The 24744-nt window shown below is 37.9% G+C and overlaps 1 protein-coding gene across 1 annotated transcript in view; it reads left to right on the plus strand.

Moving 5' to 3' along the window:
• Positions 1-23687, plus strand: part of LOC130078199 (gastrula zinc finger protein XlCGF57.1-like) — a 110003-nt gene extending 86316 nt beyond the window's left edge. The window contains exon 2 of the mRNA XM_056243722.1: positions 22408-23687. Coding sequence (XP_056099697.1) covers positions 22408-23687 — 1280 coding nt within the window. The remainder of the gene's footprint in view (positions 1-22407) is intronic.
• The last annotated feature ends 1057 nt before the right edge of the window (positions 23688-24744 follow it).

Genomic DNA, 24744 nt, shown 5'->3' on the forward strand with positions numbered 1-24744 from the left:
ACATATATTTCCTATGGTAAATTGCCTGTTTTGGCTGTAAATGGTCTTTTCCATCTATTATGTCAGTGGTTAAATGTATGCTAAATAAAACTTAATGTCTTTTGATGCTTTAAGTACTTAACGGCCTTAAAGGCCTTAACTGCTTGAACACCGCTAAATGCTGCTTGCAGCTTTAATTATTATTATTATTATTATTCTTCTGCCGTAAAACGCATCGTGCAGACCAAACCGTAAGTGCTAGAGACTTGAAACTTTGTCAGATGGTAGTACAAAAATCGAGGAGAGCTTATCAAATTATGAGCCCGATTGGCCCATAGGTGGCGCTATAGCAACCAATTGCGCAAAACTGCTCATAACTCCTAGACCGTAAATCGTAGACTCAAGTGTCTTATATCGTTGGAAAGCTGGACTCCTGACTTAAAGAACGTATATCTCCGATTTCATTTCCGTCATGATAGATTTTCCGCCATTTTGAATTTTGTCAAAAAACGACTTTTGCGAACTAGTCCCTGATTTTTTGCCCGATTGGAACCAAACCAGTGCACAAATGTTCTGTGGAGTCTGAATATAAATTATAATCGTAAAAAAGTTGAAATTTCGATTTCCGGTCGCTAGGGGGCGCAAAAAGAACGTTGTGGGAGGAGCCTATTTTACTAAAACGACTATAACTCCAGAAGTAAATTAGGTAGGTTCACCAAACTTGGTACAGTTGTGCATGAGTTCAATCTGAGGTCACAGTAAAAAAATCGCGACGATCGAACACTAGGTGGCGCTATAACATGAAAAAAACATATAAAGGACTGACCGTTAGTCCGATTGACTTGAAAATTGGTATGCAGTGTCTTGGTCCAAGGCCCCATGTATGTCTATGAGGACATTGGCGTATCTCAAAAAACATGGCCGCCATTGACCAATGAAATTTGACCCCCTATGAGACGAGGTTAACGGAGGCCAATCGGAACGAAACTCGATGGGCATGTTCGACTCATGGCCTAAGAGGTCTGTAAGAGTTTTGAAAGAAATCGGCCACTAGTTGGCGCTAACGAGTTTTACGGCTCTGTAATCACGTGGTGTTGCACACATCCCCCCAAAATGCATATCATTTGATAGATCTTCTCATGGTGAACAACTTTGCCTCTAGAACCATTGCTGTCAATCAAATCGTTCATTAAATATTCACGAATGTTAAAAACCTACTTTTGCGAACTAGTCCCTGGTTTTTCGCCCGATCAAAACCAGACCAGTCTAGGACAATTCTCTGGACTCTCTAGATCAATAATTATCAAAAAAAAGTTGAACTTTGCCCTTTGGTTCACTGTAACAGGGTCATTTAGAAAAGGGGCGTGTCAAAATACACTCAAAAGCCTATAAATCATAAATGAAAACTCAGAACTTGACAAAAATTGATGAGCATATGTGACATAACATCATGAACACGCATGCAAAGTTTCATGGAGATCGGACAATAGGTGGCGCTATAACAGTTGAAAAGGTTTAAAACCATGTATTTCCTATGGTAAATTGCCTGTATTGGCTGTAAATGGTCTTTTCCATCTATGATCATATAATTTTCATATCTTAATGTTTAAAACCAGTGCAGTACAATTATCTGCACTCTCTAGATAAATAATTATCAGAAAAGGTATAATTACTTCATTTGGATGGCTATAATAGGGTCACTTCAATATGTAGCCTTGACCAAATGTCCCCAAAAACCTATATCTCTTCAATGAATGCTCAGATCTTCTTAAAAAAAGGTCAGGACATATCACTCTAAACAAGCTTGACAAATTTAAGACAGATCGGACAAAATTTGCCTCTATAACAGTTAAAAAGGTGAAAATGATATGAATATAGTGGCATATTAAGCCAATAAGTGGTGTTTTACTGCCCCCTGCTGTTTAAAATAGTAATTTTGTCATAATGCTGACTATCATTGTTCTATAATTCATGTTTAGAATTAACATAATCACTATTTTAACATTTACAATCACATTTAGTCAAAATTCATTGTCACATTGACAAATGTGAACCCTGAATGAGACAGTTTAATCTACAATAGAATGTGTGTGTGTGTGTAGTCCCATGTTTCTGAATAAATTCTGAATAATCTGATTAATAGCTTGCAAAGACATTAAATGCTTATAGACCATTAAAATATATTTTCATAATGACTTTGTGTGTGTGTGTGTGTGTGTGTGTGTGAGCAAATGTCTACATATGAGTGCAAAAGCACCTGTGAAATTAATAAAGTGTTAAGTAGAATGGCCAGCAGAGGGCAGTAGAAGACCACTTATTGGCTCACTCTCATTTTGACACACTTGATTTTCAACAGTAAATCAAAGCACTAAAGCAAACCAGTTTTTCCATGTTAACTATTATAACACAATCATTTTTTGTCAGAGTTTATCACTTCATTTTTATTGGCACTTCACATCAATGCAGCAATGTGGTAAATCATGGTAAATCACCATAGAATCATGGTAAATCATAGTAAAAAATACTATTACATGGTGTATCATGGCAAATCATGCTAGCAATGTGATGAATCATGGTAAATCATGCTACAATCCTGGTAAATCATTCTAGAATGTGGTATATCATGGTAAATCATCCTATAACATGGTAAATCATGGTAAACTATGTTAAATCATGCTAGATTCATGGTAAATCATACTGGAACATGGTAGATCATGAAAAATCACACTAAATTTGGTATATCATGGTAAATCATGCTAAAACATGGTCTATTCCATCTATGATGTCAATGGTTAAATGCTTGCTACATAAAACTTAATGTCTTTTGATGCTTTTGTGCTTAACGGCCTTAAAGGCCTTAACTGCTTGAACACCGCTAAATGCTGCTAGCAGCTTTAATTATTATTATTATTATTTTCCCCTAAAACGCATCGTGCAGCCCAAACCGTAAGTGCTGGAGCTCTGAAACTTTGTCAGATGGTAGTACAAAAATCGAGGAGAGGTTCAGAGAGTATGACCCCGATTGGCCTATAGGTGGCGCTACAGCAATCAATTGCGCGTAACGGCTCATAACTCCTAAACCGTAAGGCGTAGACTCAAGTGTCTTATATCATTGGAAAGCTGGACTCTTAACTTAAAAAACGTATATCTCCGATTTCATTTCCGCCATGATAGATTTTCCGCCATTTTGAATTTTGTTGAAAAACTACTTTTGCGAACTAGTCCCTGGTTTTTTGCCCGATCGGAACCAAACCAGTGTAGAAATGTTCTCTGGAGTCTGAATATCAATAATTATTAAAAAAAAGTTGAAATTTCGATTTCTGGTTGCTAGGGGGCGCAAAATGAACGTTGTGGGAGGAGCCTATTTTACAAAAATGGCTATAACTCAAGAACGAAATGAGATATCTTCACCAAACTTGACACACATGTGTATGAGGACAGTGTGGGGTCACAGTAAAAAAACCGCGTCGATCTAACACTAGGTGGCGCTATAACATTAAAAAAACATAAAAGGGGGTGTGGCCACCTGACCGTTAGTCCGATTTACCTGAAAATTGGTATGCAGTGTCTTGGTCCAAGGCCCCATGATTGTCTATGAGGACATTGGCGTATCTCAAAAAACATGGCCGCCATCGGCCAATGAAGTTTGAGCACCTGTGAGACGAGGTTAACGGAGGCCAATCGGAACGAAACTCAATGGGCATGTTCGACTCATGGCCCAAGAGGTCTGTAAGAGTTTTGAAAGAAATCGGCCACTAGTTGGCGCTAACGAGTTTTACGGCTCTGTAATCACGTGGTGTTGCACACATCCCCACAAAATGCATATCATTTGATAGATCTCCTCATGATGAACAACTTTGCCTCTAGAACCATTGCTGTCAATCAAACCGTTCATTAAATATTCACGAATATGTTAAAAACCTACTTTTGCGAACTAGTCCCTGGTTTTTCGCCCGATTGGAACCAGACCAGTCTAGGACAATTCTCTGGACTCTCTAGATCAATAATTATTGAAAAAAAGTTGAAATTTGCCATTTGGTTCATTATAACAGGATCATTTATAAAAAGGGGCGTGTCAAAACACACTCAAAAGCCTATAAATCATAAATAAAAACTCAGAACTTCACAAAAATTGATGAGCATATGTGTCATACCATGGTGAAGAAGCATGCAAAGTTTCATGGAGATCGGACAATAGGTGGCGCTATAACTGTTGAAAAGCTTTAAAACCATACATTTCCTATGGTAAATTGCCTGTATTGGCTGTAAATGGTCTTTTCCATCTATGATCGTATAATTTTCATATCTTAATGTTTAAAACCAGTGCAGTACAATTATCTGGACTCTCTAGATCAATAATTATCAGAAAAGGTATAATTACTTCATTTGGATGGCTATAATAGAGTGTAAATCGGATGGCTATAACAGCTATAACAGCTTGGATGGCTATAACAGCCAAAAAGTGGTATTTTACTGCCCCCTGCTGTCATTTCATCATACTACTCTCTAATATTTTTATATATAATTGATATTTAGACTTTATTAAATCATTATTTTAACATTTACAATCACATTTTGTCAAAATTCATCTATTGCTCTGTACTCTCTAGAACAATAATTATAGGAAAATGTATAACTTCTTCATTTGGATGACTATAATAGGGTCACTTCAATATGTAGCCTTGAGCGAAAGCCAATATCTTTTCAATAAATGCTCATAGCTTCTTAAAAAAAGGTCAAGAACAGCTATAACAGCTTGAAAAAGGCTAACAGCCAATAAGTGGTATTTTACTGCCCCCTGCTGTTTAAAAAAAGTCATTTTGTCACACTACTCAACTATAATTAATATTTAGACTTTATAAATTCACTATTTTAACATTTACAATAACATTTAGTCAAAAATCATCTATTGAAGTGACAATTGAGTCACATTGGATCCTGAAGTTCCAAATGTCTCTATCTACATCAGAATGAGCGTGTGTAGATTAAATGATATGAAAAACATGGCCTATTGTATAAGTAGGCTGTAATAGCACTGTTGTCCACTAGATGGAGCAGCAGCATTAGACATTTTTAATCTTTTTTTATCAGCTTTCAGCATTGGCTAACAAACAAATGCTTAAAGCATTTTCTTTAATTAGTTTTATATTATTACATTGCAAAGAAATATGTGAAATGCTCATATACCATTAAAACTGATTTTCACAATAACATATCCCAAAAATGTGTGTGTGTGTGTGTGTGTGTGTGTGTGTGTGTGTGTGTGTGTGTGTGTGTGTGTGTGTGTGTGTGTGTGTGTGTGTGTGTGTGTGTGTGTGTGTGTGTGTGTAAGCATGCATTATGGAGTTAACATGAAAAAAATGGTTTGCTTCAGTGGAGAATACTGGAGAAACAAAGTAGTTGAAAATGAAAGTGAGCCAATAAGTGGTCTTCTACTGCCCTCTGCTGGCCACTCTTCTTATTAATAGTCTTTTTTTGTATATAGACACTATAAAATCACTTATATAACAATTACTATTATAACACATTCATATTTTGTCAGAGTTTATCACTTCAATTGTTCTTATGCTTCATATAATTGCTATCAACGTGGTAAATCATGGTAAATAATGCCAGAAACATGGTAAATCATAGTAAAAAAGGTAAATCATGCTAGAATCCTGGTAAATTATTCTAGAATGTGCTATATCATGGTAAATCATCATATAACATGGTATATCAAGGTAAACTATGGAAAATCATGTTAGATTCATGGTAAATCATACTGGAACATGGTAAATCATGAAAAATCACACTGAAATGTAGTATATCATGGTAAATCATGCTTGCTACATAAAACTTAATGTCTTTTGATGCTTTTGTGCTTAACGGCCTTAAAGGCCTTAACTGCTTGAACACCGCTAAATGCTGCTAGCAGCTTTAATTAAATTTATATTTAATGTGGTTTCCACCGTAATGGACAGCGAACTGACAGCGATTGAATGAATACTTGTCAACGTGAATTCCCACGTGACGTCATGCGTAGGCCTAATAACGTTACTAATAATGAGGGAGAATGTTTCACTGTAAAAAAAGGAAGAAATTATAAAGTAAGAGTTATATTCCTTGAGAACATTATTTCTGCCCCTCCTGCAATCTCATATTGGAATGGACTTTTTGATCATTTAAATTGGAAAAATATATGGTCCATACAACAAAGGTTTCTCCTCACAAACAAAGTAAAAGAAATATCTTTTAAATTAATTCATAATATTTACCCAGTCAAAAATTTCCTTAGGGAAAAATTCAGATCTGATTTTGACACTAATTGCTCTTTCTGTCAGAATGACACTGAAACTCTTCTTCACTTGTTTTGGTCGTGCAGTTTTACTCAGCAACTTTGGAAAGATGTTAGTTTACCTCAAGCATTATCTTGCAAAATTTCTCTATGAATCCTAAAAGTGTTATTTAATTTTTTTTAAAGCGGATTCAAATACCTGCTTTATAATAAATCTAATTATTTTCCTATGTAGATTTTATATTCACAAATATAAGTTTTCAAATTGTAAACCAATTTTTTTGGTGCTCTTACATGAGATAAAACATTACTTGATTACAATTTCATCCTCTCTTAACCCAAAAGCACTAAGAACATGTAAAATTTGCAAGACCTACAAACTTTTTACTTTATTAAATGTTTAGACTCATTTCATTTAAGTAATGCCCTCTTTCTTCTTTTTTTTTCTTTTCCCCATTCTTGTTTATATCGCTGTCTAACTGTTTTCTGTTTTGTGATATGATGTTGTTAGTGTTTTCTTTCACTATTCTTCATATTTTTGTTATTCTTAATAATTAGTTTTGCTATTATTCTGTTGTTTCACACTGTGCAAACTGAATGTTCAAATAAAGCATTAAAAAATATATATAGTAAAATAAAATAATGAGGGAGATTGGGATTCCGCTATTCCGCCATCAAAATATCAGTCCCTATCTCGTCTTTGCCATTCGATTGAAACCCTCATAAAACTTGTGTTGGTCCTCAAATATAATTTTATCCTAACGCATCATATCTATTTTCAAAAAGCCCAAGGACACGCTGTTACCTCGCTCACGTTATACAGTGTTAGAAATGTATTGAACAGGCTAGTTAGGTAATAGACTAATAGTGATAGTAGTTTGTTAATAATACAATCAAAAACGACATGTGAAGGTTCTCAGTCCTCTAATAATCCAACGAAGTTTAAAATCAAGGGCAGTTCAAAACGATTACAAAAACATACCAGTAGGTGTCGCACTGTGTCTGCTGTGTGCGAGCTACTGTCATTGAGATATTGATTTATGTTCTGTAATTAAAACACTTTCCATTATTTTCACTATAACTGCTTTCACAAATCACGTTTCTTAGCACTGCTGCTTAAGGCATTAGCCTACTCACCAAAATGAGCTCTTTCTCCTCATGTTTGATTGTCTGATTTACATGTGTGCTATTATACTGCGTGAACAGTTTTAGGAGTTGACTGTAACACTCACAAATTAAAAAACATGTCTCACATATAGGCCTACAGTACAGTGGGGTGTGTGGTTCTAGTGTATAATAGACAACAAGCAGTATGTCATGCAAGTGAACATAATTTATTTTATTAAAATGTTTATATTAATTTATTATTTGCATAAAATAACATAAAATGATTACAACAAAAGGAGTTCTGCAAGTGAACATAATAGAAAAAAATGGAACAATTTATTAATTGCATAAAATAACATAACAGATGACCATTTGACCAAACTTAACCATTCAACTTAACTTAAAACCTAAACTAAAAACTAACTAAAACAATCCCCTAACTTATAGTGTCCTTCAAAACATTGACAATCTTCCCATCCCTGTAATTTCATTTTTATTTTATTTTTTTGGAACATCTCATCCCTGCACTTTGGGCAGTGCGGCGAGGTAGTTGCCCACTGCTCAACGCAGGTTTATATAAGCCTATTAATGAATTGATTTTTCTTCTTCTAACGTTACTCTGGTATAACATTATGTGCTGCATATTATGACCGTTCTAAAAGCTTGGCTTTTATTTTGATAGGCCATGTTTACTATTACTTCCGGGTCACGTGGCCAACCTGTCTATTTTTTAATCTAGTGCCCTGTCCCAAATGGAACCCTAAGCACTCGCGGTCTTCCTCTGAGTCCGCACTTTCGCGACGTAACGCCGCTTTGAATGTCGGGAAGAAGTCTGCTGTGGAGTCCGCATCAGCGCGGGCTCGGCAAAAGTGCGCATCAAGGGCGCAAATCGACCGCAGAGGGGGCGTTCGCGAGCACCCTTCTGAGATCTAAAAATTACACATGGGACACACTGCGGTCTCACGGACTTAACGGACACGCGCACGCGGCAGCCATTGTAAGTCCACAAGACCGAAAGTGCACATGAAGTGTGCCATTTGGGACAGGCCCTCGATCTTCAAACGGAAAAAGGAATTTCAAAAAACCAAAATCGGACCGTTATTTGATTTTGGTTTTGTCATAGTAGTTATACCGTTTGGGAACTAAGTCACTAAGTTTCAGTCCAAAGCGATAACATTAACTAGTATTTTCGGGAAAAAGAAAATCTTCTCCGGGTCAAATTGACCCGAACACCACATGAGGTTTAGATAAGATAGCATTTTAAGCTGTCATGGCCATGTATGTATCCCACCTATGGGGCATGTTGTCACATTTCACTTCTATTCTTTCAGGGTAAATCAAGAAACAAGTATACACTGTGTTAATAAAACAAAACCACATAATAGTACTAGACGTGTGAAATTAATGGGATAAAATAAATACTCTGAACCCTCAGTAGATTTACACAAACTGAGAAAGTCAAAAAGCGTTACATTGTGCCCCGCTCTCCCCATTTAGTGTAGTACTTTTATGTACAACTTCAAGTAACACTTACGAGAGGAAAGTTTTATTTATTTATTTATTTATTATTGTTTTTTGTTTTTGTTTTGTTTTTACACAGCGATATTGTTTGTATGAGTGTTTTAATTTGTGGAAAGGCAGAATAAATGTTAATATATGTTAAATTGTGGGTAAGAGTCCGGCTTAACGATCTATGGAGTAGGACGCAACTTTCGGAGCTCCTGCAATTAGCTGTAAAATTAAGTTCACTGGCGCATTTTCGTGATATTTTTCTTAGTGTTAGTTATATTTAACGCTTCTTATTTGACTATTGCCGACCAAAATGCCTGCTAAACCCAAAACTGGCAGTGCTACATCCGCGGCTCCTCAGCGGCCTGCTGCGCAAGTCACATCCTCGCCTGGTAGTGATTCCTCCTCCCCCCGCGACGGTGCTGCAATGCCTGCTATTCCACCCGATTTCAGGGAGGAACTACTCTCTTCACTTCGCAAGGAGATGGCGGCTATTTTCAAAACTGAGCTCCAGTCTGCCCTAAGCGAAAACCTTACGTCTATCAAGACGGAGCTACAGGCAGTTAAATCCGAATTGACTTGTACTATTACAAACATCCAGGCTAAAGTGAACGCCATGGAGAGCACTGTAGTTGAAATGGAAACTTCGCTCTCCACCTGCAGTGATAACATTACTTCGCTACAGTCTAAAGTGGAACACCTATCTGCTGAGCTGCTAAGAGTGGACAATAAATGTGAAGATCTCGAGGCCAGATCGCGTCGCAACAACATACGGATCATTGGCGTGCCTGAAGACTCAACCAACCCTTCCATTTTGTTGGCTGTTTCTACTCTGCTTAAAGAGGCCTTTCAGCTGGATAAGGAGCCCATTTTGGACCGCGCTCACCGTACCCTGCAGGCCAAGCCCAAACCCGGGGAACGTCCTCGCCCCATAATCGCCCGACTGCATTATCATACAGACTGTGCAGACATTCTGCGGCGAGCTAGAGCACAACAAAGAATAAAGGTCGGCGACATGACGATACATATCTTTCCGGACCATACCGCGAAGACTTCCCGTGCTCGTGCCGCCTTCAATGACATCCGCCGCCAGCTCCGTGAGATACCGGGGATACGATATGGCCTTCTCTACCCGGCTCGCCTCCGTGTCACTTATGATGGTACCGAGAGGGAGTTCGTATCACCGGATGATGCCAGTGCATACATTAAGACATTAATCAAGTAAGAAATCTGACATCTTTTCAGGCAGTACTACCACCGTGGAAGTAGAATGGACAATTATGATCTTTTTACTTAACGCACTAAGTTCTATGTTACAGCTGATATGTTAATCTGTGCCTTTTTCTCTATTGTTGTAAGTTGCAGGAGCCCGGCCCGCCTTAAGCTTAACCGTTATTATTAGGCTAAAGCCGGTAGCCTTGTCCTTAGGGATTTTACTCCTATTGGAGTTAGCATTGGTTTCTCCATCGTTTGGGGATGGGGTCGTTGTAAGTGCTTGGGGGAGGGTGGGAGGGATGTGGTTAGCGTTCGGCCTGTTTGGCCATCCAGTTTATGTGTGTGCATGGCGTGCGTGTTTTTTTTTTTTTTTTTTTTTTTCTTCTTCGGGGCGGTGTTTTACATTCATCTATGATACTCCATAAATGGCTGCTATTACTGGGAATTCAGGACCCACTCTTAGAGGTTCACATATTAGACTTGTGAGTTGGAACATCAAAGGTTTGGGAAGTCCCATTAAAAGAACTAGGGTATTTACTCACTTGAAAAGGCTAAACGCGGACATAGTGTTTCTACAAGAAACCCACATGCGCACCACAGACCAGGTTAGGCTAAAATGCCCGTGGGTCTCCGAGGTGTTTCATTCCAATTTTAACTCTAAAGCCAGAGGGGTTGCTATTCTAATTGGTAAATCAGTTAAATTTTTAACGTCTAAATTGATTGCTGACGAAAATGGCAGATATTTAATCGTCTCAGGTACACTGTTACAAGTTCCTGTGTTACTAGTTAATATTTATGCCCCAAATTTTGATGACCCAGATTTTATGAACAAAGTATTCGAACGTCTTCCCTCTCTACATGACAACCTCCTTATCGTCGGAGGGGACATGAACTGCGTTATTGATCCTAGGCTAGACCGCTCCTCTTCCAAAAGCATGACCCCTTCGTTAATGTCCAGAACGCTTTCTGACTTCATGACTAAGAATGGTTGCATTGATCCCTGGAGATTCTACAACCCTGCCGTTAAGGAGTATTCATTTTTTTCACATATGCATAAATCCTTCTCTCGAATTGATTATTTTTTCATTGATGCCAAACTTATATCCAAGGTGTCAACGACTAAATATCATCCTATAGTTATTTCTGATCACGCCCCGCTCTCTTTGGATATTCAGCTCTCTTCGCAACACCGATACTCCGCACCATGGCGGCTAAACACTCTGCTCTTATCCGATGATAAATTTAACTCTTTTATTGCATCTTCGATTGATGATTTTATCATGATCAATCAAAATGATGCTGATCCTATTTCTTGTTCACTACTATGGGAATCACTCAAAGCATATTTACGGGGTCAAATAATTTCCTACTCTGCGCATTTAAATAAAACTCGGACAGCCAAACTTCAAGAGCTTTCAACAAATCTCGACAAGTTAGATCAACAATTAGCCGCTTGCCCCTCCCCTAGCTTGCTCAAAGATCGTGTTAATTTACAAACTGAACTTGACCTCATTACGACAACGGAGGCAGAGCGCCTTCTTTTGCGCTCGCGTTCCACATATTATGAGCATGGCGATAAGGCAAGCCGACTCCTAGCCCACCAGCTGTGTCGCCAGGCTGCCTCACGTATGATTCTTCAAATCAAGGATCCCTCGGGCACACTGCATACTGACCCTAATATCATTAACTCTGTATTCTGCTCATTCTATTCCTCTCTGTATAAGTCAGAGTGCTCGTCTGATGTCTCTGAAATGGGTGCTTTTTTAGATAGCCTAGACTTTCCTACTGTTAGCTCACATGTTGCCAATGATCTTGATCTGCCGCTAACAGTTGATGAAATCAACGCTGCTATAAAAAACATGCAAAATTACAAAGCTCCTGGCCCTGACGGATTCCCAGTCGAATTTTTAAAAAAAATTCAATCCAGATTGGCCCCGATATTGCTTTCTGTATACGAGGAATCTCTACAGGCTGGCTCTCTCCCTCTTACTTTAAGGCAAGCCTCCATAAGTCTGCTGTTAAAGAAGGACAAGGATCCCAACCTCTAAGGCTCTGGCCAGCCGTTTGGAAAAACTTCTCCCGGCCATGATTTCAGAAGAGCAAACTGGCTTTATAAAGGGGCGTCAGTTATTTTACAACGTCCGCACCCTTTTAAATATAATATACTCAAAAAATTCCACTATAACCCCTGAGGTGGTCATCTCAGTTGATGCGGAAAAAGCATTCGACAGGGTCGAATGGGATTTCCTACTTGCAGTACTAAATAAATTTGGGTTGGGTGATGCATTCATTTCATGGATACGTCTTCTCTATACATCCCCACTAGCTAGTATCTCCACCAATGGCATTCAATCTGCTTTTTTCCTTTATCTCGAGGCACCAGACAGGGTTGCCCTTTATCGCCTTTACTCTTTGCGCTGGCCATAGAACCTCTGTCTATATATCTGAGATCCTCTTCCATTTTTTCTGGTATATCACGTTTTGGAATGGAATTTAAACTTTCCCTTTACGCGGACGATTTGTTGTTATATGTTTCCGACCCCGGCCGCTCTATACCAGTATTTTTGTCCTTTATTCAGAAATTTGGCTCATTTTCAGGTTACAAAGTTAATGTATCCAAAAGCGAATGCTATCCTGTTAATGCTCTGGCGTGTCATCTTAGTCAGTCCGATATCCCCTTCAAATTGAGCCCCTTAGGTTTTAAGTATTTAGGAGTAAATGTAACCAGAAAGCTTACCTCCCTTTTTTCTGCCAATTTCTCCCCTTTAATGTCTAAAATTAAGTCTGATTTTCAAAGATGGAGGGGCTTGCCTCTGTCGCTTATAGGTAGGATCAACACAGTTAAAATGAACATCTTACCTAAGTTTTTGTTTTTATTCCAATGTCTCCCCCTATTCTTACCTAAGTGCTTTTTTAAAACGCTTGATCAGGATATATCTTGCTTTTTATGGTGTGGAAAGACATCCAGAATAAGTAAATCAATTCTTCAGAGATGTAAACTAAATGCCGGACTTTCCCTCCCTAATATCCAGTTATACTACTGGGCGACACATGTTCATAAAATTTCATTTTGGTCCAAATCTGCGCTTCCCCCATGGTGCCAGTTAGAGTTACATTCATGCCGCTCATCCTCTTTGTCTGCTTTGCTTGCCTCCTCTATCTCTACCAACATCTCTGGCTTTACAGATAACCCAGTGGTAAATTCCACTCTTAAAATATGGTTCCAACTTAAAAGGTTTCTTAAATGCACTTCCCCATCTACTTCAGCTCCTTTGCTAAAAAACCATTTGTTTCAACCTGCACTGTCTGATCCCACATTTTCTACATGGTATGACAAAGGCCTGAAAACTTTTAAAGATTTCTATAAAGATGGTACTTTCTGTAGCTTTGCAGATTTGTCAAGTGAATTTCAACTCCCCCCATCTCACCTCTTCCGTTATTTCCAAATCAGACACTGCGCCAAATCCTTGTTCCCAACCTTTCCTTCAGCCCCCCCACTCCAATTGTGGGAAGAGTTTCTCTCTCCAGACCCCCCTCAGAAGTCTTTCATTTCAGAAATTTATAACAAACTCCTGAATCATGACACCTCATCCACCACTAAAGTTAGGGCTGCCTGGGAGGGTGAACTTGGGTTGGAATTGCACGACACTTGGTGGGATGTTGCCCTTAGCAAAATTCATTCCAGCTCAACCTGTGCCCGTTTAACTTTGATACAGTTCAAAGTTTTGTATAGGATCCATTTCTCCAAGGCACGCCTATCACAAATTTTTCCCGCTGTCACCGACAGCTGTGACAAATGCCATACCTCTCCCTGCAATCTGACCCATATGTTTTTTTCTTGCCCGCTAGTTTTTTCCTTCTGGCAGAGGTACTTTGATATTATTTCTGAAATATTTAAGATGAACGTAACTATTTCTCCTCATATTGCCATATTCGGATGCCCAGAGGATTACAAAAGATTCACATCGAAACAATTAGATATCCTTGCTTTCACATCTCTATTGGCGAGACGACAGCTCCTTCTACACTGGAAATCTACAAAAGCCCCTTCCACCGCTCAATGGCTAAGGGATGTTATGTTTTTTCTGAAATTAGAAAAGATTAAATATTCTCTGAGAGGTGTTTCCAACAAGTTTTACAGTAAATGGCAGCCCTTTTTATCCTTTTTTACATCTCTCTCTTCACTACCCCCTGATTGATCGTCCACCCCCCCCCCCCCCCCCCCTTTTTTTTATTGTTACTTATTATTTATTGGTTTTATTTGATTTATTTTTTGTTTGTGCATATTTGTGATAATCTAAGTGTTTCAAATTTTATAATGTGTTTGTCTTGTATACCTGTTTGTTTTCTTACTGTGTGTTAAAAAAAAAAAAAAAACAGCTAAATATGGCTTTATTTTCTACGTGACATTTCTACCATTGTATCTTTCATTGTGCCATGTTTCTCAATAAAAATATAAAAAAAAAAAAAAAAAAAAAAAAAATTGTGGGTAAGATATTAGTCCTACTAATCTTCACAGCTAGGTGGCAGTACATACCAAAAAATAAACAAATAAACTTTTTTTTTGCACAAACAGCTCCAAGTCTGTGACCACAAAAGCTACATGCTACAAGTTCTACAAGTTTGTCTTGTTTAGATGGAAGACATTGGCCTTAGATTACACCTTATTTTAACCGTCTGATGCATGATGCATATATCACTTTCCAATAGTTCTTAATTTTGGGAATAAAACGAGATTTTGGTCTTATTATTATTATTGTTGTTGTTATTACATTATTGCCACACTATAATATGTGAATTATATTATAAGTAAACGGAACACATTTAGCTGCCTTTGTCAGGCTTTTATTTGTACTCAGCTCAATGGATAAAACAGGAGATGCGCACTCGGGTTTATGACTAACTTTGACCTGACACAAGATGGCGCTGTTATCCACACTCCTGATGTTTTGTGTTCAAAGCTTTTTCCCATCCCTGATCCAGTGATTGTGATTGATATACAAGTTTTGTATTTCCAGTTTAACTAAATGTCTTTGTTGGCGACAGAAATGACGAGCGGGTTTGTTGGGTCTGCTGTTACAGAGTAGCCTAAACAGAATGATGGAGATTTACAATCAACTTGGATGTTTAAGTCATTTCAACTTCAATCTCCTAGAGACATACTCTGGACTAGTATTGATGTGGTTATTTTGAAATAAATGATGGAGGTGAGTAATTCCTTTTTGTTGCCATGGAACGTGTACAGGTTTATAAACGTTATTTGTTAGTTGCTGACTATAAAGAAAAAATTCATGACTCGTGCATCTCATTACACAAAAAAGGGGATAGGGATTCATTTCTGTTTCAAAAATGAGGGAAACTTTGATGCATCTTAAATATGATTATATGACAATTAGAAGGACTGAACGGTATCATGGGACCGTATAGTGAATAAAGACTGGTTGAACCATTTTCAGCTGTTACTTTTGATGATCTTGCAAAAGTATATTTAGAAAACCTTTGTAGGTGTAATACAGTAAAAGCCAGCTTACATGAGCGCTCCAAAACAAAGCATGGTAAAATATGTAGTACATTAGTGGTAAACTGCAGTTATCAGGGACAGGGAAGAAAAGTGGAAGAATATTAACCCTTTCAGACACAGTGGTCATGTGTTTCTTTTCTCATTATAGTTTAGACACCCCCTCCCTGGAATGATTGTGATATTCTGTGTAAAAACAAGTCTTTGTTTTCCCATGATGGGTCAATAATAATGTTGTTTTAGTTAATGCTGATGGACACTTATATTCCTATTCAGAGTTTTTGAACAGGTATAACATATCTGTCACTCTACAAGAGTTTGCTATTTATTATGGGGCAATAACTCTTCTCAAAGACTATCCCAGATTTTCTTTGTCAGTAGCTCATCATTTTGATACTAATGATTGGTAATATTTGTTTTTGTTAGCCATCTCTGGTTGTTACAAGAGAATTAGACGTTCTACTGGAATGACCAGTTTGTCTAAATAATGACTAACCAATAATGTGAGATGTATTTTACAAATTACTTTTTATCATGCGAAGCTCTATTCAAAAAAGCTGTTTCCAGATGTTGGCTGTGACGGAAGTGCAGCAGTGCACACACACATACACACACACACACACACACACACACACACACACACACACACACACACACACACACACACACACACACACACACGTAATCTGATAGCCCAGGCTTATAGCTCATGTAACAGTAAGCTCTTGTTGTTGCATCATAATCAGGTATTTATATACAGTTCTTATCTGAATCCTCTGCCATGTCATATTATTGGGGCGGCAGTGGCTCAGTGGTTCATGTTGGTTTTCTACAAACCGGAAGGTTGGTGGTTCAATTCTCGGTTCCACCTGACCAAGTGTCGAGGTGTCCATGAGCAAGACACCTAACCCCAGCTGCTCCCGACGAGCTGGATGGCGCCTTGCATGGCTGCCGTCGCCCGTCGGTGTATGAATGAGTGAGTGAATGGGTGAATGTGAGGCAAATTGTAAAGCGCTTTGGTGGCCATTGGGTCTGTGAAAGCGCTATATAAATGCAGTCCATTTACCATTATCATATATCATTGTATTTTGTGTTTAAGTTTGTGTTATTTTCCCCCTTGTTTAACTTAGTGGGGTTTTGTTTTTAGTTTAGAAAATGTAAGCTTTGCTCTTTACGACTCTTCCATGTACTTCGACTCTTACACAGTTTAGTGTACTACTACAGTAAAATGTGAATTTAAAGTAAAGTCTTATGTTTTTTGTTTGTTTTTGTTTTAATTCAAAGACAAAGTAGCTTCTGTTGATGACCTGCCTGATCTTGGAGAACAGTGTAGTCAGAGAGATGCTGATTTCCGGAGTTCACTGGCAGATTGGGCAATTGAATTAGGAGTTTCTCTAATGGCTCTGTCAGCGCTTCTCAGCGTCTTCAAAGTCTATCATCCCTCTCTTCTAAAGGATGGAAGAACATTGCTGAAAAAAAAAACAAGCAGCATTAGCAGTGTAGCTGGTGTGTTTCATTATTGTGGGATTCTGATAAAGTTTGGTCTACTGTCCCAGACAGAGTTCTGTACGTACACCGTTTTGGATACTTCTGGTTTGTTGCAAGGATACATTAAGAAACCAGTGTTGATTGGATTGTTTTGTGGTATAAGCCAAATTCATCGGCTGAGTATCTTCATAATCTGGTTCAAGAAGCTGAAAATGTTGAGAGATGGGTTTCTGTTCAAGCAGAAAACTTTATTTTTGAATGTTGTTTCTGTTGTGTGTGATACTCCAGCCCGAGCCTTCATCAGAGGTGTGAAGACACACACTGCATGTCGAACAGAATGGCATTTGTCAATGCATGGCGCAGAACTGATGACAGTTTTAGGCAAGCAATAGATGAAGAACACCACATCCAACCCGGTATGACAATTACAAAAAGTGTGCAGATCCTCAACCCAAGTTAGTCACAGGTGCAGGACAAGAAATAGTCCGACGTCCTCACTGTCTTAGGCACGTTAGTATTTTATACTTTTAAAGAATCACCTTCTTTTAAAGAATTTATAGCTTCAGGGTAGTAGAAGAAGAAACATGGAAAAGAGGAAGAAAAGACAAATACGTTGGGCCTCAATTTAGTTTACTTAGAGAAACACAATTTGGGAAGTGCAAAGTGCTGAATGGTGCCTTTAAAAGACAGTTCTGCTAAAACTGAACCAAGGCCTTATTGAGGGACATTCAGATGTGATATCTACATGCATCAGTTTAAAGTGTTATTTCACCCAGAAATGAAAATTCTGTCATCAATTACTCACCCTTGTCATTCCAAACCCAAAATATTTTCTTTCATCTTTGGAGTACAAATGAAGATCTTTTTTATTTAATCTGAGATATTTCTGTCCCTCCATTGACAGTCTCTAAAAACATAATTAAAGTAATCCATGTATCTTCAGTGGTTTAATCTCAATTTTATGAAGTGATGCGAATCACATTACTTTAAAGATGTGATTGTGCTAGTTGCGTTGACTGTCATAGGAGAGAAACATCTCTCAATACATCAAAAATATCTGCAGTTGTGTTTCAAAGATGAATGAAAGTCTTTCATGAAATGAAAAAAGTCTTTCATGAAAAATCATTTTTGCATGAACTATCCCTTTGAGTAGAAAGTGTGTAAGAAACCATGAGTGGTTCAGCAGTGTGTCCTATTAGATAAACACTGATTTCAGATCATTTCCATAAAACACACACACAGTCATGTTTGAAAAAACATAATACAGTAAATAGGATAGCAAATGGTGTGATTATGCATTATTGTGATTCAATATAAATGAAGTTAACATCTGTCTCTCATTAAGTCATGCAAACCTTTACAGGATCAGTATTTAGTTCACAAAAATTGACAAATGTGAATCTTTGAATTGCATCTGTCAATTGCAATTTTTCAAAGTGTTTTTATTTTGTTACCTCATCCAATCTTCTGGATTCTCTCATTTTCACCCTCCGTGTCCCGAGCTTTATCATTGTTCATAGTGCCGAAGAGCTTCTAAAGCAGTCTGAAGATGTTTGGACTTTGGAGGTTTATAAACCGTGTTCATGTGCTGCTGGATGACATCTGAAATAACGGCAATATAAACTTACAGTGGAGAAAACAGATAGAGGAACTATGAAATTGTCTGTTCAAACGAACACTCAGTTTTGTCCTTTGAGTGGCAGTAAAAGCACATTTTACTTTCTTGAACGCAGTGGTTAAAAGCCAAAAAGGTCTTAATAATGTTCAATTGGCTTCACATAATTCAATGTGTTCACCATCATATCAAATAGTTCAAATTTGCAGGTCATTTAATAGGCTGCAACACTTATAGAACAGACATCTCATATGGTTGCCTTTATATTTATTTATCGGTTCAAATGGCATGTTCAGAAAAACAAGCATGAAGTTTACATTGACAAATTGCTGTCTGGAGACAGAGGCAGAAAAGAGAAAATCGTTCTGATAGATGCTTCGTTACACCCTATTTTTTCTCATTAAAATGGCCTTTATACACCTACCAGCAGATTAAACTGCATGTCTTAGTTCAGACCCCAGTTTAAATAACCTGCTATTGTTAAATTATGGCGTTAAATGATGGACCAAACAGCGCATGCGCTTGAACAGTGCGTGGCAAGTGAATATTCATTTTAATAAAGACATTGCATTGTCCTACTATTCTAAATATCTTAAGTCATACCTCTTCTGGGATCATAATAAATTCACGTATGGTTCAATAAAGGCCATTGCCAGTAATCGCTTTACTTGTAAGGAGTTCCTAGTTTTTTTTTTTTTTTTGTTCTTTGTCTCTGGTATGGTATGTCTGTATAAATGTTTGATTGTATATTGATGGTTTTACACGTTTGTACCCAATGTTGCCTTCAATAAAAAAAAAAAAAAAAAAAAAAGGAGTTCCTCGGTTGCTGAAGATCATTAATGTGTTGTGACGTCATCACCGACACCTGGCGAAACCAATTTCTTTTCTACACACATTCGCAAAGCTCTGCTCAGCGTGCAACCTTTGCTGTTTATTTTGTTGTTGTGTTATTGTTTTTGTCGTTATGATTCAGCAACTCCAGCCCCCTCGCGAGTCTTCTGAGGTGAGTTGTGCAGTTTACAGAGATTCGTACATTTACTATTTAAACACGGTAGGAATGCCACGGGTCATTTCTGCATTGTTTTCATTGCGTCGTTTCTGATGTTGCAAGCTGAATAATCATTTAGTGGCAGGTTTGCATTTAGTATTAGTTCAGTAGTTTTGTATACTTTAAAATTATGACTCAAATAATCGGTTTATACCAAAATAGGCCTAACAAAGTCAGATCTGTGCTGTTTATTGTGTTTGGCTTGTTTCAGGAGTGTCACTATTGAGCTGCTGATTTCATGTCATCAGTTCCTGTTTTTTTCACCTCGTTCATTATGTTGATGTCTTAAATCACATGAAAACTGCAACTTAAAGCTCATTTCATCAGTGCTGACAGACTGACACAAACTACACCATTATCACTTTTATAAATCGACAAGATAAGATAGGCTATATCTCATCATTTCATTTCAGTCTGTGATAAACCATATTTCATGCAAAAACCACACAAATCTAAAAACTAAGCTATAAATGAAGTTGAACTGAATTGGGATGTTATTTGTTGCTTACAACTCTATCTATCCATTGTTTTATTTTAATGTAGCTATTATTGGTAGGCTATATTTTTATATTTGAAAATGAAATATTTCAATTATGGTATTTATTTCCAATTATCTATTTCTTTGTCCATTTGTTCATATGACAGATAAAATAACTTTATTTGTAACTTTAATCTATATGTGAAAATGTAAACAAAACATTGAATGAATAAAATATGTGCAATAATGGAAACATCCGTTTGCTAACTGGTTATTTTTGATTTGAGCAGATCTGCTGTTTCTACCACAGAATGTGAAGCTCCTCCCACAGCAGTTCACCTATAAATGCTGGATTATTCCCATCAAGTGAAGAAGACACTTGGACATTGAGAACATGAGTGAGCCAGAACAAAGAGGTTGGTGTTTATTCTTGATTCGTCATCATTAATGCATATTAAATTCATAAAACTGAATTTACTGACCTAAAAGAGCTGTGAAATAACATGGTTAAAGTATCAAATAATTTACAGGACACTGGAGCCTGAAACTGAAATGCTCTTTTCTATATTTTTTCCCCCAACAAACTAAAGTTTTTAAATGTCATAAATTAAAAGTTACTGATACACTTCTCCAGTTTGTGTAAAAGCTGAGACTGGATTCAATTGGCCAATGCTTATAATGGGAGGCCTAATAAAAAATAAAAAAAATAAATAAAAAAAGAAATCCATTAATTAAGAGAGATTGTGTCAGAAACATGAGATTTGTGCCTATATATATAATATTATATTGCAGTTGTAGGCTATATACCTAAAGGATTATTAGGAACACCATACTAATACTGTGTTTGACCCCCCTTTCGCCTTCAGAACTGCCTTAATTCTATGTGGCATTGATTCAACAAGGTGCTGAAAGCATTCTTTAGAAATGTTGACCCATATTGATAGGATAGCATCTTGCAGTTGATGGAGATTTGTGGGATGCACATCCAGGGCACGAAGCTCCCATTCCACCACATCCCAAAGATGCTCTATTGGGTTGAGATCTGGTGACTGTGGGGGCCATTTTAGTACAGTGAACTCATTGTCATGTTCAAGAAACCAATTTGAAATGATTCAAGCTTTGTGACATGGTGCATTGTCCTGCTGGAAGTAGCCATCAGAGGATGGGTACATGGTGGCCATAAAGGGATGGACATGGTCAGAAACAATGCTCAGGTAGGCCGTGGCATTTAAACGATGCCCAATTGGCACTAAGGGGCCTAAAGTGTGCCAAGAAAACATCCCCCACACCATTACACCACCACCACCAGCCTGCACAGTGGTAACAAGGCATGATGGATCCATGTTCTCATTCTGTTTACGCCAAATTCTGACTCTACCATCTGAATGTCTCAACAGAAATCGAGACTCATCAGACCAGGCAACATTTTTCCAGATTTCAACTGTCCAATTTTGGTGAGCTCTTGCAAATTGTAGCCTCTTTTTCCTATTTGTAGTGGAGATGAGTGGTACCCGGTGGGGTCTTCTGCTGTTGTAGCCCATCTGCCTCAAGGTTGTGCGTGTTGTGGCTTCACAAATGCTTTGCTGCATACCTCGGTTGTAACGAGTGGTTATTTCAGTCAAAGTTGCTCTTCTATCAGCTTGAATCAGTCGGCCCATTCTCCTCTGTCTTCTAGCATCAACAAGGCATTTTCGCCCACAGGACTGCCGCATACTGGATGTTTTTCCCTTTTCACACCATTCTTTGTAAACCCTAGAAATCTTTGTGCGTGAAAATCCCAGTAACTGAGCAGATTGTGAAATACTCAGACCAGCCCGTCTGGCACCAACAACCATGCCACGCTCAAAATTGCTTAAATCACCTTTCTTTCCCATTCTGACATTCAGTTTGGAGTTCAGGAGATTGTCTTGACCAGGACCACACCCCTAAATGCATTGAAGCAACTGCCATGTCATTGGTTGATTGGATAATTGCATTAATGAGAAATTGAACAGGTGTTCCTAATAATCCTTTAGTTCAGTGTACGTTCTGGTGTTACATTAGTGTCAACTTTGACATTTCCTTTTCATTTTTTAAGGATATACAGAAAATAAACTCCCTTGTGACTCTACATAGGATAACTGCTTTGGAGAACAGATGAATGCAAATAAAGCTTTGTTCTGATTAATTTTAGGCTTAATTGAACAGAATGAGGAGAGTGAAGAACTGAGTGAAGGAGATGAGAAACATCATCATGTCAAAATTGGAGAAAAATCTTTGAACAGAGACAAAAATTCTTGCCCTCAGTGTGGAAAGAGATTCCTACACAAAACAAGTCTTAAACTTCACATGACAGTCCATAGTGGGGAGAAGCCACACACATGTGATCAATGTGGAAAGAGTTTCAGACTAAAAAAAAACCTTAATAATCACATGAAGATCCACACTGAAGAGAAGCCGCACACATGTGATCAATGTGGGAAGAGTTTCAGACTAAAAAAAACCCTTAATGTACACATGATGATCCACACTGGAGAGAAGCTGCACACATGTGAACAGTGTGGGAAGAGTTTCACACTAAAATCAACCCTTAATAATCACATGAAGATCCACACTGAAGAGAAGCCGCACACATGTGATCAATGTGGAAAGAGTTTCAGACTAAAAAAAACCCTTAATGTACACATGATGATCCACACTGGAGAGAAGCCGCACACATGTGATCAATGTGGGAAGAGTTTCACACGAAAAGAAACCCTTAATGATCACATGAAAATCCACACTGGAGAGAAGCCGTACACTTGTGATCAGTGTTGGAAGAGTTTTGCTCTTAAAGGAACCCTTAATGATCACATGAAAATCCACACTGGAGAGAAGCCGCACACTTGTGATCAGTGTGGGAAGAGTTTTGCTCTTAAAGGAACCCTTAATGATCACATGAAAATCCACACTGGAGAGAAGCCGCACACATGTGAACAGTGTGGGAAGAGTTTTGCTTTTAAAGGAACCCTTAATGGTCACATGAGAATCCACACTGGAGAGAAGCCGCACACATGTGAACAGTGTGGGAAGAGTTTCACACGAAAAGAAACCCTTAATAATCACATGAAGATCCACACTGAAGAGAAGCCGCACACATGTGATCAGTGTGGGAAGAGTTTTTCACGTGCATTCAGTCTTAAATCACATCTACGTTTTCATTCCGGAGACAGATCGTTTTACTGTGATCAGTGTGAGAAAATGTATTTTTCAGCATCATCCCTAAAGAGCCACATGAAAGTTCACACAAAGGAGAAGCCTCACATGTGTTATTTGTGTGGAAAGAGTTTTAGTCAACTGAGTGCTTTAAAATCACACCAGAAAAGTCACAGTGGTGTGAAGAATTATATGTGCTTTGATTGTGGGAAGACCTTTATTAGAGATGCTGAACTGAAGCAGCACGAGAGAATTCACACTGCAGGAAAACCGTGTTGACAATGTGACGAGAGATTCAAACCTGAAAAAACAGAATAGGATCCACACTGGAGAGAAACCGTGCATGTGATCAGTGCGGGAAGAGTTTCACATTAAGAAGAAGCCCTTAATGATCACATTAGGCCATGAGTAGATGGGTATTCGAAAGAGACAACAGTGATCAATTGTGAAAACACTATGAGAACACTGTTGTAAATTCCTTGTGCTTTTAGCTGCCGGTAATATTCTCATAATTTCAATGAAGTGTTTTTTTAATATTTTTATTAATATCTTTTAATAACTGTTATGTTGACTTTTCAATGTTTTAGTCTTAGCTAATAAAATTTGGTATGTTTTTGATCGTCTCGTGAGTATTATGTTACTACTAACACCCTCACTCACTCGAGCTGTCATTTCTTTGTTTTATCGAGTACACAGATAAAAATGATTTTGTGGTGAAGTAAATGCTACAGAAAAAACGAATGTAATTTCTACATGAAAAGGGTAGCTCAGGCAAGTTAAATCCTATAATAGAACTCAATTCAATATTGAGCTATTTTGTGCATTTTCTGACTGGAATACATTTAGCACAGCAGGCAATATATGAGGAACTAATGTTAAATGCATTATGTTAAGGTCTGACCGAATTTGTGTTTTATTGTGTATGTTGGTGTGGGTGATTATTTCAGTGTTTGGAGTGATAATTTTACAGTCAGAATGGGAATTGGGAATCGATCACAAACAGCGGTGAAGCGATTGTATTGCAGTATTTCTCTTGACATTTACATTTGCAAATCGAATTTTAGTTACTTAAAGCTTCAGTCCGTAACTTTTTTAAGTTAAAAATAATCCAAAATAATTATATATAAAAAAAAAACATATTCTGCCAGTGGTCAAAACTATCTGCTTGCCATAGCTAGATTCAAAACGGTTAGCTTGTAATAATGATTTTAATTCCAGTGGTACTGGTGGGTTTCCGCGGGAAATTCGAGCATGTCTTTGCGTCATTACGTCACACCCGTACACATAAAGAAGGAGTTTCGGCTAGCTATACTGCGCGTGAGGATGTTGACGTTGG

This window comes from Rhinichthys klamathensis, unplaced genomic scaffold, assembly GCF_029890125.1.
Source record: "Rhinichthys klamathensis goyatoka isolate OS25496 unplaced genomic scaffold, OSU_Roscu_1.1 h1tg000830l_1, whole genome shotgun sequence".
Taxonomy (NCBI): domain Eukaryota; kingdom Metazoa; phylum Chordata; class Actinopteri; order Cypriniformes; family Leuciscidae; genus Rhinichthys; species Rhinichthys klamathensis.